Source organism: Nuphar pumila, chromosome 8 (assembly GCF_984573655.1).
Source record: "Nuphar pumila chromosome 8, dmNupPumi1.hap1.1, whole genome shotgun sequence".
Lineage (NCBI taxonomy): Eukaryota > Viridiplantae > Streptophyta > Magnoliopsida > Nymphaeales > Nymphaeaceae > Nuphar > Nuphar pumila.
Window position 1 is genome coordinate 124,086,250 of NC_143256.1, and position 21,219 is coordinate 124,107,468.

At 39.2% G+C, this 21,219-nt stretch overlaps 1 protein-coding gene across 1 annotated transcript; it reads right to left on the reverse strand.

Moving 5' to 3' along the window:
• Positions 1–687: 687 nt before the first annotated feature.
• LOC149830580 (putative pentatricopeptide repeat-containing protein At5g59200, chloroplastic) lies at positions 688–14,914 on the reverse strand. Its single transcript, XM_090015487.1, has 4 exons — positions 12,997–14,914; positions 1,426–1,724; positions 1,163–1,307; positions 688–767 (listed from the first exon to the last, which is right to left on the reverse strand). The coding sequence occupies exons 1-4, from the start codon at positions 14,912–14,914 to the stop codon at positions 688–690; spliced, it is 2,442 nt and encodes an 813-aa protein (XP_089871613.1).
• Positions 14,915–21,219: the final 6,305 nt, after the last annotated feature.

The following is a 21,219-nucleotide window of genomic DNA, read 5'->3' on the forward strand; positions in this document are numbered from 1 at the left end:
AATACATATAACATATTTAATAATAACATAATTTATCAAATCAGATATTCACGATGTACATAAATCATGGTACACATACAGGATGGTACACATACTAGACATATTTCACCAAAGAAAACATAATGCATTCGTTTGCAAAGTAACTAGTATTATTTACTAACATGTTTATCTCGCTCAATCATAATTTTATGACAGGGTCCATAGTCGATAATGACATGAAACCTCAAGGGTATATGCAGTATATCATATTAACCATAAATGGGTTGGTCTGCAGTAGGGTAGCCACACCTTTGTTTTTTCTTCTTCCTCATTTTTGAGACCCACGTTTGGGTGCCCCTTAGCGTTGTCAGTCTGGTTGTCAAACAGTTCGGCTTTTGCCCTGCTATGGTAGCAAACCTGGGGTTGTTCAACTGGTATTTGAGGGCAGCTATGACCTCCTCAAACTGGTTATGAGCTGCAGCCCAAACGCCCAACCTTTTGGGCATCGACTGTAGGCGAATGACTGCAGCCATGTCCCAGTTCGGACCGAATAGAGCCCTTTTTCTTTTTTTCGCATGGAATGGCCATGGTCGTGACAGATCTGGACCCAAGCTCGGTCCTGACCAGTCATTGCCCATGCCTTCCCCGTGTTAGCCCTTCATTCCTCCCCTCTCTGGTGCCCTTCGGTCCAGGAAAAACTGGGTTGACTCATGCCTTCACCCGGGCGCCCATTCTGTCAATGTTACAGCAGTGTGCTGCAACATGAACTAGTCCCAGGCCTGCTGTGCCTGTAAGACCAAACCAAACCATGTGACAACCAGTCAAGGGTGGTAATGTCTAACATTTAGCCTTGCCCTGCAGGGGGCAACAACACGTGTTCATGCTTAGCAGGTCTCCGAATCCCCACCTAGGCGAAACTGGCCTATGGCAGTGTGCTCCCTAGACTCACAAAACAAACCATAATGTGTGCCTTGCATAACTGTTCATGGTAGCAGCTGACCCCATGTTCATACCAATCGACTGGCTGCAGCCCACTATGGCACAGTCCGGTGCTCTGTCGTAGCAGCTTTTGAAGATCATTTTTCTATGTATTTTGCACGCAAATATCACACTGTGTGACACCACCATCCTAGCAGTTGTTTCCCACATGTTTTGACACTCGCTGCAACACTTGGAATGCTACTTTTGACAACAAACTTAGGCTGTTGTGGCAGCATCAAGTCTGCTGCCAATCTTCTGCAGAAATTGTGTTTGCTAGCAACGCTTTGGCTCGCAGCAATTTGATGCAGAAAATGCATTGCCGGCCGCATATTCGCTGCTGCAATCTCCTGCATATGAACACTCTTGACAGCAGCCTATGCGCTGTTTATCTTCTGCAGAAATGCCTTCTTTGGGCAGCGCTACCTAGCTATATTTTCATTGTCATTATAGCATTCTTGGTGGCACCTCGGTTGCTGCCAATTTGCTACAGAAGTACACATGCATGGCAGCACATTCTCGTGCTGCAGATTTTTTCCACAACGTTGGCACTCGTGGCAGCTCCTCTTTTGCTGCATTTTCCTGCAGAATGATGCACCTGCGGGCAGCACCCGGCTTGCTGCAAATTCTGCAGAAACAATGCTTTATGGCAACACTTACCATGATGTGAGCTATTGCATAATTGACACGCCCATGAACGCACTTCACGAGCTGCACTTCTTCGCATGTTTCGACGTGCTTGGCAGCGCTTTTTATGCTATGAACTCCTGCAATTCCGGCACACTTGACAAATACTTGCAGCATGTATGGCTTGATGAAATAGCATGGTTTGAATCCTAAAAATTGTTGGCAGCATGCATGTTGGTTTGAAATGACCTAGCTTGGGCAGCTAAGACTATCGCAACATGCAAAATGAACTACATGTCACATTCACTTCTCGTACATCCTGTCACGGACGAGAATGGTTTATAAAGCAAGTATAAAATAATACACGTTTTGATGAACTCATATGTTTCAAACCTTAGAAACACATCGTAGCATGCTTAATGGATTACAACTGACACGTGCACACCCTGACATAGTTAAATTGCGAGTTATGAGTATGCTTGGTTCAAATGCCGTGATAGCATGATTGTGCCATGAAATGCTTGGAATGTTTCACACGAAATCTCCTTTACGAATCATGCAAAGTATTGTGTATTTACACTTGTGGTGTGCCAAAAGGAAAAGGGGACTTGAATTGCACAAAAGGAGAAAGAATGAATTATTGTAGCATGCTTGTTACATTCTGACAAATCCACATGCACGGTTGGCACATCATGTCACTGAACTAAATTTGCTAAGTTAAGCATGCTTTGTTCATCAAGTGTCTTAAAATTATCGTGGTTTCTTAACATGCTATATATGTTCAAATGGAGACATGTACGTTTCACATAACACATGAGGCATGTTATACACTCGACACTTGATTTGTCCCAAAAATGCAAAAAAGAGACTTGGGGCACATTGTAGGGGTATAATTGTCTTTTGAGACTTGTTTGAATGTTGAAAACTCCATGGCGAGTTGTGTGTGGGCGATGAACCCAATTTGTGAGTTGAGCTCACTTGTTCAATGATGTCATACACCCCTAAAATAAATGTTGATGTTGCCTCCATCGGTAAGGTGCTCCTCTTGGCATGTTTGTGCTAGAGCACGTGAATGGGCGGGCTAGACATTGTTGTGGCGTTCGTGTTGCCCTACGGGGAACACAATGCCAGATGAACTCAAGTACCTCAGAAAGAGGGAATGTTGCTAAATAAGCCTAATTAAGATAACCGCCCAATTGCCCATTCACAAAATGATTCACTTGAAAAGTGGGGATTAAAATTTGTTACCTTCGCATACCCGAAGGGGTAGTCATGACAAAAATAATTAAACTAATGCGTTAACCGCTGACTTATGAGTTTGTTGGTTTCTGTCATAGTTAATTATTTAATTGCTTACTTGCTCAATTGCTCAATTGTTTAATTGCTTAACTGCTTAATTACACTGGGTTATGAATCTAGATGTATGCTTGTCACACATTGAGATCACTCACTACTTAGTATTAACTCTGTGATTAAAGGTGTATATCTCTGCTCATAGTTATAATTGCTGAAGTGTTCATTGTTGCAAGAAGTAGTATTTTTCTTGCTTACTGTTTCTTACTTATAGTTGCACTTATTTAATTATTGCAAAAGTTTCTAACTGTTCCATCATGCCTAAGTTACTTATGTGTAGTCATGTTGTTAGTTGCACACCATGCTAGCACCGCTTATGTTTTTCATTAAATGGTAAGTTATGGATGTTATCTCACCAACTCGCAAGTGTATTGACCATGTTTTATGGGGATGCATGTGATGATTACTAGTGGTGCGATGGCGATCGATGTGCGGCAGAGACTTTGGACCCACACTTTGAACATATGCGATCTTGGCAGTTGGTTTGAGAAATCTTCCATTTTGAGATAGTAATGGAATGTTTCTACTTGTTGTTCACCCTGTAACCCGCTCAAAATTTTTAACCGGTTTCTCTTATGGTTTTCTACTTGCACAATATTTCAAAAAAAAAAGATCTAAAGATTTTTCAAGTTGGAATTTTGGGGCGTTACAACATGAGCCTTAGTTTTATCAAATATGGTTGGTAGGTGTAGTGGTTATGCGTATTGAAGTTCTTACCAAAGTAAGGCTTCAATGACCCCCTACACTCACCCGTAAATAAGCATATCAAAAGCCTTCTCATTCATTGTTTTTTCCATCAAGTTTGTCTCGCATAATTTTTTTTATATACATGTCTTTTGTCATGCAGTTCCTAATCATGTGATTCTAGATGACTCTAGTTCTATTCTTTTTCTTGATAGATCTAACTTTAGTGACTGAAAAGAAACTCTTCTTTTCATATTAGGGTATATAGATTTAGATCTGACCCTAAGGATAGACGAACCTGCTACCCTAACTGATCAAAGCACTGCTGAATAAAACAGTGTTTTTGAAAAGTAAGAGCGCTCGAATAGGCTTAGTCTGTTGCTTTTGCAATCTAAAGTGACTAAGAATATTCGCAGTGTTATCCCACAATGTAGGACAGTGAAAAATTTTTTGAGTGCTATTGAAGAATAATTTGTGAGTCCAAATAAGGCCAAAGCCAGTACCCTAATGTCAAAGCTTATATCTATGAAATATTCTAAAGAGAGAAATATTCGCCAGCACATTTTAGAAATGAGAAACATAGCATCTCAGCTGAATGAAATGAAGTTGACCATTTCTGACTCATTCTTAGTGCATTTGATTTTGGCATCCTTACCCTTGGAGTACGGACCTTTCAAAATCTCTTACAACACACATAATGATGAATGGACGTTCAATAAACTTATGTCCAAGTATGTTAAAGAAGAAGAGAGATTAAAAGGAGAGAATGTGCAAAGTGCACATATGGCTTCACATGAATCTAAGGTAGGACCGAAGAAGAATGCATTTAAGAAAAATGCTAGGAAGAAGTCAGCAAAAAATAAGACATTTCAAGGCAAGCAACCTGATTCTGCTCTAATAAAGTGCTTCTTTTGCAAGAAGTGACATAGGAAGACATATTGCATAAAGTATAAGAAATGGTTAAAAAAGAAAGGTAATTTATCATTTGTTTATCATGAATGCAATTTATTACAAATTCCTGAAAATAGTTGATGGATTGACTCTGGTGCTACTGTTCATATTTTCAACTGTCTACAGTTATTCCTGAACAGAAAGGAACCAACAATGTATGAGAAGAGCGTCTATTCGGGAAACAAGATGTGTTCGCATGTGAAGGGTGTTGAGACCTGCAGGATCACTTTAGATACAGACATAAATTTGGATCTTCTGTTAAAATACATGTATTCATGTATATATATATATATATATATATATATATCCCATCATACCTGATAAAGGGTATTTCTGTAATTTTGCCCAATAGAGGCATTTTAGTCTTTTCTTTTTATTCTTTTTCTTTTTCTTTTTCCTATTCTTATTTTTTCCTTTTTTTTCTTTTGTAAATGCATTAAATGCATAATGCATTGGGGGCCCAACGACTTCTTGTTGGGCCTCCCAATGCCCACTCTCTCTCTCACTCTTTTCTCACTCTATCTCTCACTCTTTTGCTTATAAATAGAGGGGTAAACCCCTTTCTAAAAGTGTGGCTTTACTAAGTCCATTTCTTGCTTTATAAGATTTTTCCTTTTAAGCAAGCCATTATTGGCCTTGTGGTTGTCCATCATGAACTTGTTTTTCGCATATTGCTTGTGAATGTCCATTATAGGACATTGTATTTATTTCCTCTTATTTCATTACATGGTATCAAAGACAGGTTTCAATATTTTTATCTTGGACATAGTTACAAAAAGAGTTGGTAGGAAGTTTCAAGTTGCTTATGTAATAGCGATCTCCCCTCTTATGACCTTGCTCAATCTGCTTCCTGGATCGGAGATCCTTTATTGAGCAACCCTTAGTTGAGAAGGAGATTTCACATGCATGATAAATTTAGTAACGTAATGACAAGTTTGAATTTTTGCTCTTGCTATACTGACACTGCTTTGTTTGTGAAAAGTGCAGGGTCTTTAGTGGTTATTCTCTTGCTTTATGTTGTTGATATGATCATCACCGGAAGTGATGAGCAAGGAATTAATGACATTAAGAAAGTTCTGAAGGAAAATTTTGACATGTCTAATCTTGGTTTCTTAAGATACTTTTTAGGTATTGAAGTAGCGTACTCTCCACGGGGGTACATTATCTCTCATATAAAACTTGCAGATGACATTTGTTTAAAGTCTGATGACAAAAAGACAGAAACCCCTGAAGTTATCAATGCAAAGTTAAGGTCGGAAGATGAAACTCTTCTTGAAGATCCCACTTCTTATCATCAACTTGTTGGGTCTCTGACATACTTATCCATCACTCGGCCAGACATAGCTCATACAGTTCACTCAGTCAGCCAGTTTCAACATGCACCTACAACTGTGCACATGAGTGCAGTCTTAAGAATCATCAGATACATTAAAAATATTATAACTAAGGGAGTTTTTCTTTCCTCTTCTTTATCACTTGATTTAATTGCTTATACTGATGTTGATTGGAGAGGAAATCTCAATGATAGAGTCTCAACTACTAGTTTCTGCGTATTTTTAGGTGACTCTATGATTTTGTGGAGATGCAAGAAGCAACACAAGGTATCATTGTCCTCAACGAAAGTTGAATATCGTGCAATGACCACTGCAACCATGGAGCTTGTGTGGCTTAGAAGTCTCCGCAGTGATATGGACATAATCATCTCTACACCTTCGAAGATCTGTTATGACAATAAAAGCGCAATTTATATCACAAGCAACCACACCTTCCATGAGCATACTAAACGCATTGAGATGGACTGCCACTATGTTCATGATGAATATCTTAGAGGGACCATAGCATTATCGTATGTTATATTCAAGTACCAGTTGACAGGTTTCTTCACCAAAGCTCTTGCCGCTCCTCCTTTTATGTTTCTTCTCAACAAGCTTTCAGTCATGTCCTTGTAAAGCTTGAGGGAGGGTGTTAATATATATCCCATCATACCCGATAAAGGGTATTTATGTAATTCTGTCCAATATAGGCATTTTAGTCTTTTTTTTATTCTTTTTCTTTTTCCTATTCTTATTTTTTCCTTTTTTTCTTTTGTAAATGCATTAAATTCATAATGCATTGGGGGTCCCAACTAAGAGTCATTGGACCCCCAACGGTCACAAATATGACCGTTAGGGGGCCAACGACTCCTTGTTGGGTCTCCCGATGCCCCACTCTCTCTCACTCTTTTCCCTCTCTCTCTCTCACACACACTCTTTTGCTTATAAATAGAGGGGTAAACCCTTTTTGTAAAAGTGTGGCTTTTCTAAGCCCATTTTTTGCTTTATAAGATTTTTTCTTTTAAGCAAGCCATTATTGGCCTTGTGGTTGTCCATTGTGAATTTGTTCTTCGTATATTGCTTATGAATGTTCATTATAGGACATTGTATTTATTTTCGCTTATTTCATTACATCTTCATGATGTCTTTTATGTTCTATCATATAGTAGAAACTTAATTTCAATTTCAAGATTGGACAAATTTGGATATTGTTTTAAGTTTGAAAATTCAAAATTATTTATTTTCAGAAATTCTATTGAAATTGGTTCTGCATCAGTTTATGATGGTTTGTATAATTTAAACATGAAGATCCAAACTCAGGAGTCCTTGACTTCTGAATACGCATTGGTTGAGAATAAACGTAGCATGATAAATGATAAATCCTACATACTTTGGCATCGAAGGTTGGGTCATATCTTTAAAAAGAGAATAAAGAAACTCGTAAATAAAGGGATCTTGAAATCTCTAGATTTTACTGATAATGACCCGTGTGTTGATTGCATAAAGGCTAAGCAAACAAACATATATAAAGAAGGTGTCAAGCGTTGTAGTGAGATATTAGGGATAGTCCATACGGATGTATGTGGACCATTTAACCCCTATTACACAGGCGAAAAATATTTTGTTACCTTTATTGATGACTATTCTCGGTATATGTATTTCTACTTGATTTATGAAAAATCTGATATTTTTCAGATGTTTAAGGAATTTAAGAAAGAAATAGAGAAACAAACCGATAAAGTTATTAAAATAATTAGGTCTGATAGAACTAGCGAATATTATGGTAGATTTACTGAGATGGGGCAAAAAGAATGACCATTAGCGCAATTTCTTAAAGAAGAAGACATTGTGCCTCGACATATCATGCTTGGTAGTGCCTACCATAATGATGTAGCTGAAAGGAGAAATCGTATACTTAAAGAAATAGTCAAGGCCATGTTGAACTATTCAACACTTCCCATCAAGTTGTGGGGTGAAGCCTTAAGGACAACTGTGCATATTTTAAATAAGGTGCCTAGAAAATTTGTGCCTAAAACTCCCTACTAGTTGTGGATAGGTAGGAAACCGTCACTTCTTATATGCACATATGTGGATGTCCTGCAGAGGATAAGTTGTATAACCCCCACATTAAAGCCTTTGAACTAAGAACAACCAGTGGATATTTCATTGGTTATCCAAAAAAGATCAAAATGATACATGTTTTATTGTTCATCTCACTCACCATAGATTGTTGAATCGGATAAGACAAAATTTCTTGAAGATGGTTCAGTAGGATTGAGTGCACTTCAAAACCTTGGTTTTGAGGAAGTACAAGATCCAGTTTCACTACCTGTTAAAGAAAACACCGAAAGATACCACATTATTATCCCTAATAATGATGTGGTTAATCATCCGGTTGTTGATGCACAAATCTAAAGTGAACCTATTATGGACAATGTAGAAGGACACAAACAAGCTGAACAGATTCAACCCGAGCCCAAAGAATGACCTGTTTGAAGATCCACAAGAATTAGAAAATCTGCCATATATCCTGATTATGTGGTGTACCTTCAGGAGCCTAGTGATTTAATAGATATAGATGATGACCCGTTGACTTTTATGGAAGCTGTTGAAAGCAAACAATCTTCACACTGGATAGAAGTCATGAAAGAAGAGTTGGACTCTATGGCTAAGAATCAAGTGTGAGATCTTATCGAGTTATCTAAAGGAGTAAAACCCATAGGGTGTAAATGAGTCTTTACGACAAAAAAAAACTCCAAAGGTGACATTGAGAGACATAAGGCAAGATTGGTTGCTAAAGGGTTCATCTAGATGGAGGGCATTCACTATAATGAGACATTCTCTCCCGTCTCAACTAAGAAATCAATGAGAATAATTTTGGCCCTCGTAGCTCATTATGACTTGGAGCTACATCAGATGGATGTGAAAACAATGTTTCTCAACGGTGATCTGAATGAAGAGGTATACATGGATCAACCTCTTGGTTTCTCTGAAGATGATCATTTGGTTTGCAAGCTCAACAAATCAATATATAAACTTAAACATGCCTCTCGAGAATGGTATATTAAATTTTCTCAAGTCATTGTGACTTTCGGATTTACGGAAAACATTATTGATCAATGTATATACCTTAAGGAAAGTGAGAGTAAGTTCATCATATTAATGTTGTATGTGGATGACATTTTGCTTGCAACCAACGATATAAAGTTACTTTAAGAGATAAAACAATTACTTGCATCACATTTTGATATGAAAGATATGAGTGAGACTCTTATGTACTTGGCATAGAGATCCGTCGAGACAGAGTAAAAGATTTTTTAGGCCTCTCCCAAAGATCCTACATAAATAAGGTATTAAAGAGATATGGGATATAGAATTATTCTCCTAGGTCAACACCCATATCAAAAGGTGACCAATTGAGCATAAAGGATTGTCTACAGAACGATATTGACAAAGCACATATGAGTGCTTATCCATATGCATCAGTTGTTGACAACTTGCAATACGCACAGACTTGTTCTCGACTAGATATCTCTTTCGCAGTAGGGGTGCTTGACAAATTTTAGTCTAACCCAAGCATATCATATTGAAAGGCTGCTAAGAAAGTCTTGCGGTATTTGCAAGAGACAAAAGACTATATGTTGACGTATCATAAAGTTGATCACCTCGAGGTCATTGGCTACTCAGACGTGGACTTAGGAGGATGTCTTGATAGTAGAAAGTCTACTACTGGGTATGTCTTCTTACTTGTTGGGGGTGCGATCTCTTGGAAGAGTGGAAAGCAAACGACCACTACTGTTCACACCATGAAGGCAGAATTCATAGCATTGTACGAGACTACTTTGTAGGCCATATAGTTGAAGAACTTCATATCACAATTAAAGGTGGTTGATTCCATCGAGAAGCCACTGAAGGTCTATTGTGATAATAAAGCTGCGATGTCCTTTTCGAATAACAATAAAAGTACTACGTTGTTTAAGCATATGGAATTAAAGTACTTTATTGTTAAAGAAAAGACAAAGAATCATCTAGTGCATATTGTTAATATTGGTACCAAAGAGATGATTGTTGATCCTCTTACTAAAGGGCTAGCACCAGGATTATATTTCGAACATGTATTGAGAATGAGCTTGTTAAACTCTTTTTGACATATGCATATGAATAAAGTGATCACATTCAGCTTATTGATTCTCTTTATGGTTGTTTGTTGTTAATCTCATAAGGATTAGAGATTCAACTAAGGATCTATAGAATAGATTTGTAAAGGCCAATTTATTCATCAAGTTATTCCCATAAAGTTTTCTGGTTAAGGGTTTATCATTGGGACAAGTGAAAGAATGTTGGAGTAACCTACGTTACGTGGTAGTTACCCACATCGAGGACTCCTAAAAAAGGTGTCCCTTCCAATAAACACTAAAGATTGGAGGGAACAATTATCTTAATTGTTCCCTAACTAAAGGCTATAAAACGGGTGTTAATGAGAAAGTGTGATCAAAAGAAAAAACAAGAAAAAGATCAAGATTTACATTTTCTATTGTGTTTTTCGATTAAAGAGGGATCTTGCTCACAGACTGCTGAAGGAGCCTGCACTCATTGGAGGGCTGCAGTCCGGCTGAGGAGTGAAACTCACCTTGTTCCACAAAGCACCATCTGCCATTGCTGGTTCTCAATGGCTTCTTCATGTACACCCTCCACTTTGGTTTTATTATGCGCAACTTTAATCCCAACAAAGCATAGTTTGTATACTAGGGAAGTTTTTTAATATAAAAACATGAATTTTTAGAATCATGAAAATATAATATATAGGACCCCAAGTGGGATTTGTGTTGATGGGTTTATGCTTAACGGGTTGCTCGTAGCTCAGCTAGACCGTAAGGTGGGATTTCAAGGGTGTCAGTTTTTTAGGTGAGTTTTTTAAGGATAAATCTATAATTTTATTTTAGTTAACAATACTAGTAGACTCCTATTTAAAGGAGGTAATCTGACTCTTGTATTGTATCTCAATGAATAAAGAAGAAGGCTCAATACGGTCGTGAGTGTAAGCAATCCTTTTAGAATCACATAAAATCTTTGTTCTTTGTGTGGCTATTTTCTCTTTTTAATTTTTTTTCTTATTTGTTTTTTCAATTCATCGATAGTTCAAAGAGACGTTTCCCAACAGACCTTTGATGTGAAATTTCAAAAAGTACCATCCAATTTCTAAAAAAACAATTTAGTGCCTAAAATTTGTAAAAAACGATGGACTAGATTTAAGAAAAGATAGTTCTGCTTCATATGTAACATAATAGTTTTCATTATACAGAGGATGGGCTGATGAAACATAAAAGCTATTTGAGTAAAGAAGACATGGCTAGATGAAGGCAACTACGTCTTGAGGGAATTCAATAGTAAGGGTTATGCCATTTGCACAAAGGTAGGTACAAACAATTTAAAGCACGGTACTCTTGTGGAATTTTAGGTAAAGATATGTTTAAATTGGAAGATTCCTTTACAAATGAACTAAAATGCTCTGGCAATGCATGCAGATGCAATGTGATTTTTTTCATGTAACAATAGATAAGATACATGGGCATTTTTGTATTGACGACAGTGTACTTGCCCATTTGCATTATGTTAGGAAAGTTTTAAATTATTAATGGTTACTACCAAAAGTGTTTTGAAAAAGTTTAGTCCCATATCTAAGAGAGAAAAGTTTTTCAAGAGGTTTAAATAGAGAGTTTGTAATCTATTCTTTACTTTGGTAAGCCTTGAGTATTTAGGTGGATTGCGGACGTTGCTGTGCATCGTGCAGCAACGGACGCGCCGTTCGCGCACACGCGCGCGCGCGCGCGTGCTTGCGCAAGGGCGCTTGAGGCGCAATGTGGCGTTTTGATGGCGCACTTCGCACGCTCGCAGCAGTGCGAGGTGCATATGAGGCGCAAATATCCATTTTGATTTTTCGGTTTTGAGACATCTGGCCGTTTGAAAGGTTTTAATAGCATTTATATTGAGTTTAAGGCGCTTTGTGACTGTTGGACGGTTTTGGAGGCCTTTGATTGACAGTCAAAGGTGGGTGACCGTTCAGGTACCTTTCATCCTATTTTCAAACTGTCTGATTTATGGCCTTTAATCTCATTTATCGCAAAACGTTTTGGCCTCTCTAAAAGGTTATAAATATCTTCTATTTTCGTCTTTTGGATATCAGAATTTCTGACTCTCCAGTTTTCTCCTTTCTTTCTTCTCGGTTTGGCTTGCAGAGTTCATGTGTGGGAGAGGTCATCTGTTCTTGCGAAGCAGTGACTCTCTTGAGGTTCACGCCTAGTTGTATCCTGGGAACTCAGTCGTAACAAAACCCTTTTTCGCATCTTCGGATTTTCCGGAGTGGGGCGATTGAAGTTCTAAAGATAGCGATCTTAAGAACGTGCCTCTAGGCTTGAATTCACTTTTCTGAAATCCTGTTTTCACTAGGTTGGGATAACACATTAAGCATAAATCACACCTCTGGAACAGATCTATTGATCCAAGTGAAACTTTCTACTGATTTATGTAGCTTACACTCCATGTATTTATCACTCAGCCAAAGGAATGACAGGGAAAATGAACTTTGGTGAACTTCTAAAAGCCATCGAGAGATTCTCAATCAACTGTATGTTTATTTTGTTGCAGATATCAGCATGGGGTGCCGATGGCGTTATTGTGGGAAGCGCTATGGTGAAGGTGTTAGCTGAAGCAAAGTCTCCTGAGGAAGGACTGAAGAATCTTGAGACCTTCACCAAGTCTTTGAAGGCCCCCCCTTCCATAGTTGAAAACAATTTTGAATGCCCTACCCAAAAGATCAGGTTATTCATGAGTCTTATTTTTTTTTCAGAAATATATGATCAGGAACATTGGACAGGAAGATTATGTCAAATGCCATAAGATGTTTCAATTATCACAGAATGCATGTAAAATTGTGTACGTTATAATTTTTGCTTTCATAATGGATCTTCCAACTCCCTCTCGCGTAAACCTTATCATGCTTAGCATCTCACTTTTTTGCCATGTCTTGAAAAGACGTAGGGCTATAAATGGATAAAATTAACCTGACTTCAAAATTCAAAATTTATATCATGTAAAAATGTGGACAACATACTGTGATGAAAATATGTAGGTGCATACATTTGTTTATCAATCATTTCCAGCAAACAATGTATTTCTTGAAGCTGAGTATGCGAATTGTCCCCGACTAGAAATTCATGAACTATGTCATCCACCTCTATTGAGCTACACCCTGGTGTTTTTCGTTTCCCTATTGCTTTCTGCTCTTTCCTCAGCCTGATTACACCATCCCACTGGGAGGCTTCTGCATAAATATTTGATAATAAAACATGAGTCCCTGAATCAGTGGGATCCAATTCCAGCAGTTTCTCTGCAGCAATCTCACCTAGCTCAACATTATTATGAACTCTACTTGCACTAAGCAAAGCGCCCCATATCACTGCATTGGGTTCAAAAGGCATTCCCAATGTCAGCCTGTGTGCTTCCCGTAATCGCCCTGCCCGGCCAAAGATATCCACCATACATCCATAGTGTTCGATTTTTGGTCTGATCTTGTAGAATTTTTCCATTGAATAAAAAATTCGACAACCTTCGTCGGTCAGGCCTGCGTGGGCACATGCACTTAGAAGTCCAAGAATAGTAACTTCATCTGGCTTTACACCTGATTGCTGCATACAGGAGAAGAGATGTAGGGCATGTTCACCATGACCATGCATAGCAAGTCCACAGATAATAGATGTCCATGGCAACAGATCCTTTCTATGAACCTTACTGAAAACTTGCAGTGCTCTATCAATGCTACCACACTTGGAATACATATCAATGAGGGCGCAGTCCAGAAAACCATCCAAATTCATGCTGTTCTTCTCTATGAAGGCATGAACCCACATGCCCATAGCCAAAGCTCCTAGGCCAGCACATGAAGAAAGCACACCGAGCATGGTTACTCTGTTGGCTGTTATACCAGAGGACCCCATTTCACGAAACAGCGCTATCGCCTCCTTGCTTCGTCCGGTTCGAGCAAGACCAGCTATCAATGTGTTCCAGGAAATAACATCTTTCTTCGCCATCTTACGGAACAAATCACAGGCAGTCTCAACAGCACCGCATTTGATGCACTGGTGAACCATGGCATTCCATGCCATCACATCCTTATGTGGCACCTTGGCAAAAACTTGGTAAGAAGAATCTAAATCCCCACAATCAGCATAAGCACTCAACAATCCAACTGCAACAAAAGAATCCATTTCCAACCCCTGTTTCCATATATAGCCATGCAGCTTCCTAACCACACTCAATTCCTTTAGCTCCCTACACGCCGGAAGCACAATAGCTACTGTCACTGCATCAGGCACCACTCCTGCAGACTCCATGTCAGACAAAAGATCCAAAGCCTTCAGGGACTGATTCTCACATATATAGCCTCGGATCATTGACGTCCACAGAACGACCCCTCGATGAGGAATTTCATCAAACAGGCGGCGTGCAGATTCAACAAGACTGCAGCCAACATAAAAATTGATGATCCCACAGACCACAAACTCGCTCGATCCAAACCCAAATTTCACAACAATGCAATGAATCTGTTCCCCTTCACACAGCTTTGATCTGGCAGTGCACGCCTTGATGAGAAATAGGAAGGTGTGGCTGTCAGGGGAGATGCCAGCACCAAGCATATCTCTGTACAGCGAAAAAGAGCGATGGGGTTCGGAAGAGGAAACGTTGATCATGGTATTCCAAGTGAAGCGGTTGGGGCGCTCCATTTGCATGAAAATTTTATGGGCATGGACTAAATCAGGTATAACAGGTGAAGAGAGGAGCTTGCTAGCCACCAAATTATCCGCGGCGATGCCGGCAACGATCAGGTGTGCATGGAGTTGGCGGAACTGATCAACCGCGGCAATGTTTTCGATCAGTGGGGGGATGTAATGAGTTGGGTCATGTGTGGGATTCGGAAGGTTGGTGTGCATGAGGGATGCACGGACGCTACGTACAAGACGAAAAGGATGCATGCAATGCCTCCTTGGACGTAACATGAAATGGGAAAGATGGGGGAGGATGGTCCAGTAGATGATTTAAGTAGACCAATATATATAAGAGAAACATGACCAATCTGTTAACATCAATCATATGGCATTGACCAAACAATTCCATTTGCACACGTACAAATAAGGATGTAAATGGTCTAGGCTTAGTTCCCGCATTCTTACATCTAAATCTAAGTCGGGCTTAGAGTTCAACAGGACCTAACCAAATCATATACAAATGTACATCTCACATTGCTCAATTTAGAAATGGATGGGGGTATAGGTCTTATGATTGAGTTCGGATCTGAATCCAATTCCATTCTGACCTGAGCCCCATGTTTGACTATTTTGTTGGATTTGGTTCCGATATGAGTCCCAAGCCCGGATAAAGGAGGAGGGTTGCGGTAGGCCTGTGACAGCCAGCATAATTTCGTTGGGGTGTTCCCTACTGAGCGACGCGCTGTACTCTCTAGGCTCGGAGGCAGTGATAAATGTGCAAGGGTTGCTAGGTCGTCGCCCAGAAGCGACGCGTCACACCGGCGCCCGGGTGTGGTGTCAAATAGGCAAGGGTTCCCTCGCTTTGTTGGACGGGTGGGGGTAAAGAAGTTAGTCCAAGACCATAAAATTAGGTTAGCCACTTGGAACATAGGGTCTTTAACTGGTAAGTTGGTAGAGTTAGTAGATGTTATGTGTAGGAGAAAGATTGATATTTTATGTCTTCAAGAGACCAAATGGGTAGGTGAGAAAGCTAAAGTGATAGAACCTTGGGGATATAAGATTTGGTATACAGGAATAAATAGGAATAGGAATGGAGTAGGGATTGTTATGAGTCGTCAGTTTATAGATAATGTAGTTGAGGTCCGTAGGAAGGGTGATAGAATTTTACTTATTAAATTAGTATTAGGTACGGATATTATTAATATTATTAGTGTTTATGCACCTCAAGTAGGTTTAGATGATTCCATTAAGCATCAATTTTGGGAAGATTTAGATGGAGTAGTACAAGAGACATCTTATGGAGAAAAGCTTTTCATCGGCGGTGACCTTAATGGACATGTAGGCATTAGTAGGGATGGATTTGAGAATATCCATGGAGGCTATGGTATAGGAGAAAGAAATGAAAGTGGAGAAATGATTTTAGATTTTTGTTTGTCTTATGATATGATCTTAGCAAACACTTGGTTTAGGAAGAGGGAGTCTCACCTAGTAACATTTAAAAGTGGGGTTAATACGAGTCAGATAGATTTTTTCCTACTTAGAAAGAGAGATAGGGGTTGTTGCATCGATTGTAAGGTTATACCAGGAGAAAGTGTAGCTACACAACATAGAGTCTTAATTTTAGATCTTAGAATTAGACAATGCCGCAAAAGGGATAGACATAGGATAGATCCTATAATTAAGTGGTGGGCACCAAAAGGAGCTAAACAAGGAATGTTTGTAGAGCAGGTAGTTAAGGAAGTTGATTGGTGTCTCGAGGAGGATTCAGAATCAATGTGGAATAAGATAGCGGGTGGTATGAGAAAAGTAGCTAAGGAGGTATTGGGTGAGTCTAAAGGCGGTGCACCACTAGGTAAGGATACATCATGGTGAAACGAGGATGTCAAATTAGCTATTAAGGTTAAAAGAGAGTGTTATAGAAATCTAAGTAAGAGTCGTGATAATGAGAATTTGGAGAAGTATATGATATCAAAGAAGGAAGCTAAAAAAGTTGTTCGAAACGCGAGGGCTAAGGTATATAAGGAGGTTTATGACAAGTTGGATACCAAAGAAGGCGAGAAGGATATTTATAGGCTTGCAAAGATGAGAGATATGAAATCGAAGGATTTGGGTATGGTTAGATGTATCAAAGATGAAACGCAAAGGGTTTTAGTCAAAGATGAGGAGATTAAGGAGAGATGGAAAGATTATTTTGATAAGCTATTTAATGATAGTCATGCTCAAGATCTTGGAGACTTCTCCATTCCTTTTCATGAGATAAATCGTGACTTCATGCGCAAGATTCAAAAGAAAGAAATTGCAGAGGCTTTGAAGAAAATGAAATCAAGAAGGGCAGTTGGCCCAGATGGTATACCTATCGAGGCTTGGAAATGCTTGGGAGAGAAAGGTTTAGAATGGTTGACAAATCTTTTTAACTTGATTTGGCGAACAAATAAGATGCCTAATGAGTGGAGGAAGAGTACTTTGGTGCCTTTATATAAGAATAAGGGTGATATACAAGATTGCACAAACTATCGTGGTATAAAACTCATGAGTCATACTATGAAACTTTGGGAGAGGGTGATTGAGTCTAGGTTGAGGAAGGTTGTCATGATATCGGAGAATCAATTTGGTTTTATGCCTGGAAGATCAACTATGGAAGCTATACATCTTCTTAGACAACTTATTGAAAGATATAGAGAGAGGAACAAAGATTTGCATATGGTTTTTATTGATTTAGAAAAGGCATACGATAGAATACCTAGGGACGTTCTCTGGTGGACAATGATGAAGAAAGGTGTTTCTCTCAAGTACATTAGTATAATTAAAGATATGTATGAAGGAGTAGTAACCAATGTCCGCACTTGTGGAGGGGTGACAACCAATTTTCCGATAACGGTTGGGTTACATCAAGGATCTGCTTTAAGCCCTTTCCTATTTGCGATAGTGATGGATGAGCTTACGAGATCAATTCAAGAAAATGTACCGTGGTGTATGTTGTTTGCTGATGATATTGTTTTGATTGATGAGTCTAGAGCTGGGGTTAATGCTAAGTTAGAATTATGGAGACAGACATTGGAAGCTAGAGGTTTTAAGTTGAGTAAGAGTAAGACTGAATATATGGAATGTCGGTTTAGTAAGCAACGAAGTAGTGATGGGAGTGTAGTGAAGCTTGGTGAGCAAGATATACCGGTGAATGATTATTTCAAATATTTGGGATCCATCATTCAAAAGTATGGAGAAATTGATGGAGATGTAAATCATAGGATAAAGGTTGGGTGGATGAAATGGAAAAGTGCTACTGGAGTGCTGTGCGATCGTAGAATGCCATTGCGGTTGAAGGGAAAGTTTTATAGGACGACTATTAGACCCGCTTTACTTTATGGTACGGAATGTTGGGCTGCCAAGAGACATCATATTCAAAAAATGAGTGTAGCTGAGATGCGGATGCTTAGATGGATGTGTGGAAATACAATAAAAGATAAGATTCGGAACGAAGAGATACGTAAGAAGGTAGGTGTTGCACCCATTGAAAATAAGATGCGAGAGAATCGTTTACGGTGGTTTGGACATATTCGGCGAAGGCCTAATGATGCTCCAGTTAGAAGGTTGGAGAAATGGGAAAATATATTAGTTAAAAGAGGTCGGGGTAGGCCTAGGAAGACTTGGATGGAGATGATAGGAAATGATATGAATGCTTTGAACCTCACCGAGGACATGGCGTTGGATAGAAATGATTGGAGGAAAAGGATTCATGTGGAAGACCCAAAATGAATTTCTTTTTTGGTTCATATCGCTGACCCCAATTGTTTTGGGATGAAGGCGTAGTTGTTGTTGTTGTTTGTTGTTTGTTGTGGTTCCGATATGAGTCCCATGTCTGAATATTATGTTGCAATTGGTTTAACTAAATCCAAACAAAATATAAACTGTCAAATATGGTGACTATTATTATGTTGGATTTGGTTTACCTAGATCTAGACCAAATATTAACTCTTGGATTTGGTTTTGGAGTGCCCATGACCAACTTATGTCAAATTGGTTTGCCTAGTTTCAAACATTATATATATATATATATATATATATATATATATATATATATATATATATATAGAGAGAGAGAGAGAGAGAGAGAGAGAGAGAGAGAGAGAGAGAGAGAGAGAGTATCCACCGGAATGGCACTAGAATCCTTTTATAATGAGGAGTTGCAAATACCTCAATTGTGAAGTAGTTGAAAGAGGGAAAAACAGGGATTTGGAGCCTCCACATTTACAATTCCCAGACCTCCTTCCTCCCAAACAATCTCCTCCGATGCCCTCATGTTTCCTCAGACAACAACCCCCCAAACACAGAGTTGGTGGGGGTAAATGGCAACAAGGATAACTCTCTTTCTCTCTCTCTCATAGAACATGCAGGTCAGTTCCACAAGATCCAAAGCGTCTTGAAACTTTAGATCCAAAAAAAAAAAAAACTGGTGGACAGCATAGGCCGCAAACCCAATGAATTAATTGTGATACCTGATAATTAATATTCCAGTGATCGCAGTTGAACCAATTGAGTGAGCAAACAATCAAAGTTAGTTTTAACACTGAAAAGCCTCTTTACATTTCACCCAAAGCCACATGAATCTTCTAGGGCTACGGACTCGCAAAACAATCAAGCGGCCCCATTTTGTTGCATTTTAAGAGCTACAAACCTACACCAACTACCACTTAATTGGCACACAGAGACCAAATTGATTCAGGAATTCAAAGGCTGAACTCGCCAGGATCAAACCTTCATTAGTAGTGACTGGACGAGCCCCTCAATGCTGTCACATACTTCTTGCAAGTTTCATCCCAGGAAGAATCGAACTCGTGACATCCATGGCTTCCGGAGATCCAGACTCTCACCCTAACCACCTGGGTGACCATGAAGGGGCCATAAGTACTCGTCATCACACCCGAAAAAACAGTAAATTGATGTGGTCAGACCCTATCATAGACAGCACTCTGGAAGTCAGAGACGATTCCATTGTCATCTGAGGTATCTTCAAAGAAACGAGAGCTAAGCAGAGGCTCCACATGCACAAGCTTTTGTTTCGCATCAGTTTTTAAATAACTCCAACAATGGAGAAGAAAGCTGTTTGGAGCATTTAGATGATGCTCAAATAGCACATTCAGGAAAACATGGAGAGTTGGAACAGATTTTTCAGCTTTAAAGTCTGTGTAGGGATGGCAGTGGACTAGAGGAAAACGGGGTCCTGCCCCGCCTCGCCCTCATTTGGACAGGAGATGGAAGACATGAAACAGGAAATGGACCGGGGATGGAGGTTAAAATTAAAACCCGTGTGAGAAAGGAAGCGATGATGGATTTACTCTTGCCCACGCCTTGCCTCGTCCCGCCCCATCCCCGTTAATGAAATTACTATTATACTCTTATACATATTATAAAATCATATATATATAACCCTAACATAAAACCCTTTCTCGAATCTCTCCCACCTTTATTAGTTATAATATTTACTCGTGCTCTTTCATTCTGCCCAAGGCTAATGAATTTCTTTTTTGGTTCATATCGCTGACCCCAATTGTTTTGGGATGAAGGCGTAGTTGTTGTTGTTGTTGTTTGTTGTATTTCCTTCTCCCCGCATTTGCTAAGATGCGTGTGAATGCAAGGTTTTCCAACCCAAAGACCACAAAGTCAGCAAAATTAACAAAATTATCTCTAAAACAATTTAACCCCAAGCCAAACAAGATGACAAGGAAAAAAAAAAACACAACTCAAAATTTCATGTCCATCTTTCTGTAGTAGATAATTAGCAAAATCTAGCCTACTCAATATACACCTAGTAGAAACTGGATTCTTTTCGGCGATGTAACCATTCTTTCTTGGGCTTGGATTATAGTTATAGGTGACCACGCACATCAAGAAAAAAACATACTGCATCAGAAGAACACAATGATTTCCCTTTAGACAAAGAAACCCTAGCACATGAAGTCCAACCAGTCGGAACCAGCATGCAAGCCTCAAGACAGTAATTAGGGATACGAGCAGAGTTAACTCAGGCTCGAACAGTTTAAGATTGGTTCGAACTCATTCAAAAATGTAAATGAGCCAAGGAGCTAAAGCTTGAACAAGCAATTCAGCTCGGATAAGCTCGGTAAGCCCTATTTTGTTCATAAAATGGTCTCATAGAGAGGTCTTACCTTAATGGGCAAGTCATTGGCCGTCTTTGGAAGTGGTCTGGGTTCAAATCAGTGGCCTGGGTTCAAATCCCATCTTCCACCCTTTCAAAAAGCTTTTGACACAAGTTTCCAAAACTTTTAAAACCTTTTTAAAATGAGTGTTTCAGCTCGAGCCGAACAAGCCCAAGATCAGCTCAAACCCGGCTTGTGGGCATCCCTAACAGTAATCATTATTTTATTTATATAACTGCAGATTGTAGAGGTGTCCGTGGTAACAGACCACATTTTCGGCCTCAATTTAGTGCAAACACATTATTAGAATTGAACTAGCTAGTCCACATGAATCAGGGATGGACGGACAAGATGAAAGCAAGGTTCCTCAAGAAGTTACCAGAACAAAGGTTTTAGCTACAAGGCAGCTCTCCTGCA

Excerpts from the sequence above, each read along its gene's own strand:
- LOC149830580 (XM_090015487.1), bottom strand. The coding sequence starts at position 14,914 with ATGCATCCTTTTCGTCTTGTACGTAGCGTCCGTGCATCCCTCATGCAC. Across the intron at positions 1,725-12,996 it reads ACCTACATATTTTCATCACA|GAGTTCATAGCATAAAAAGC; the intron begins GTATGTTGTCCA and ends CCGGAATTGCAG. Across the intron at positions 1,308-1,425 it reads GCAAATTGGCAGCAACCGAG|GAGATTGCAGCAGCGAATAT; the intron begins GTGCCACCAAGA and ends GTTCATATGCAG.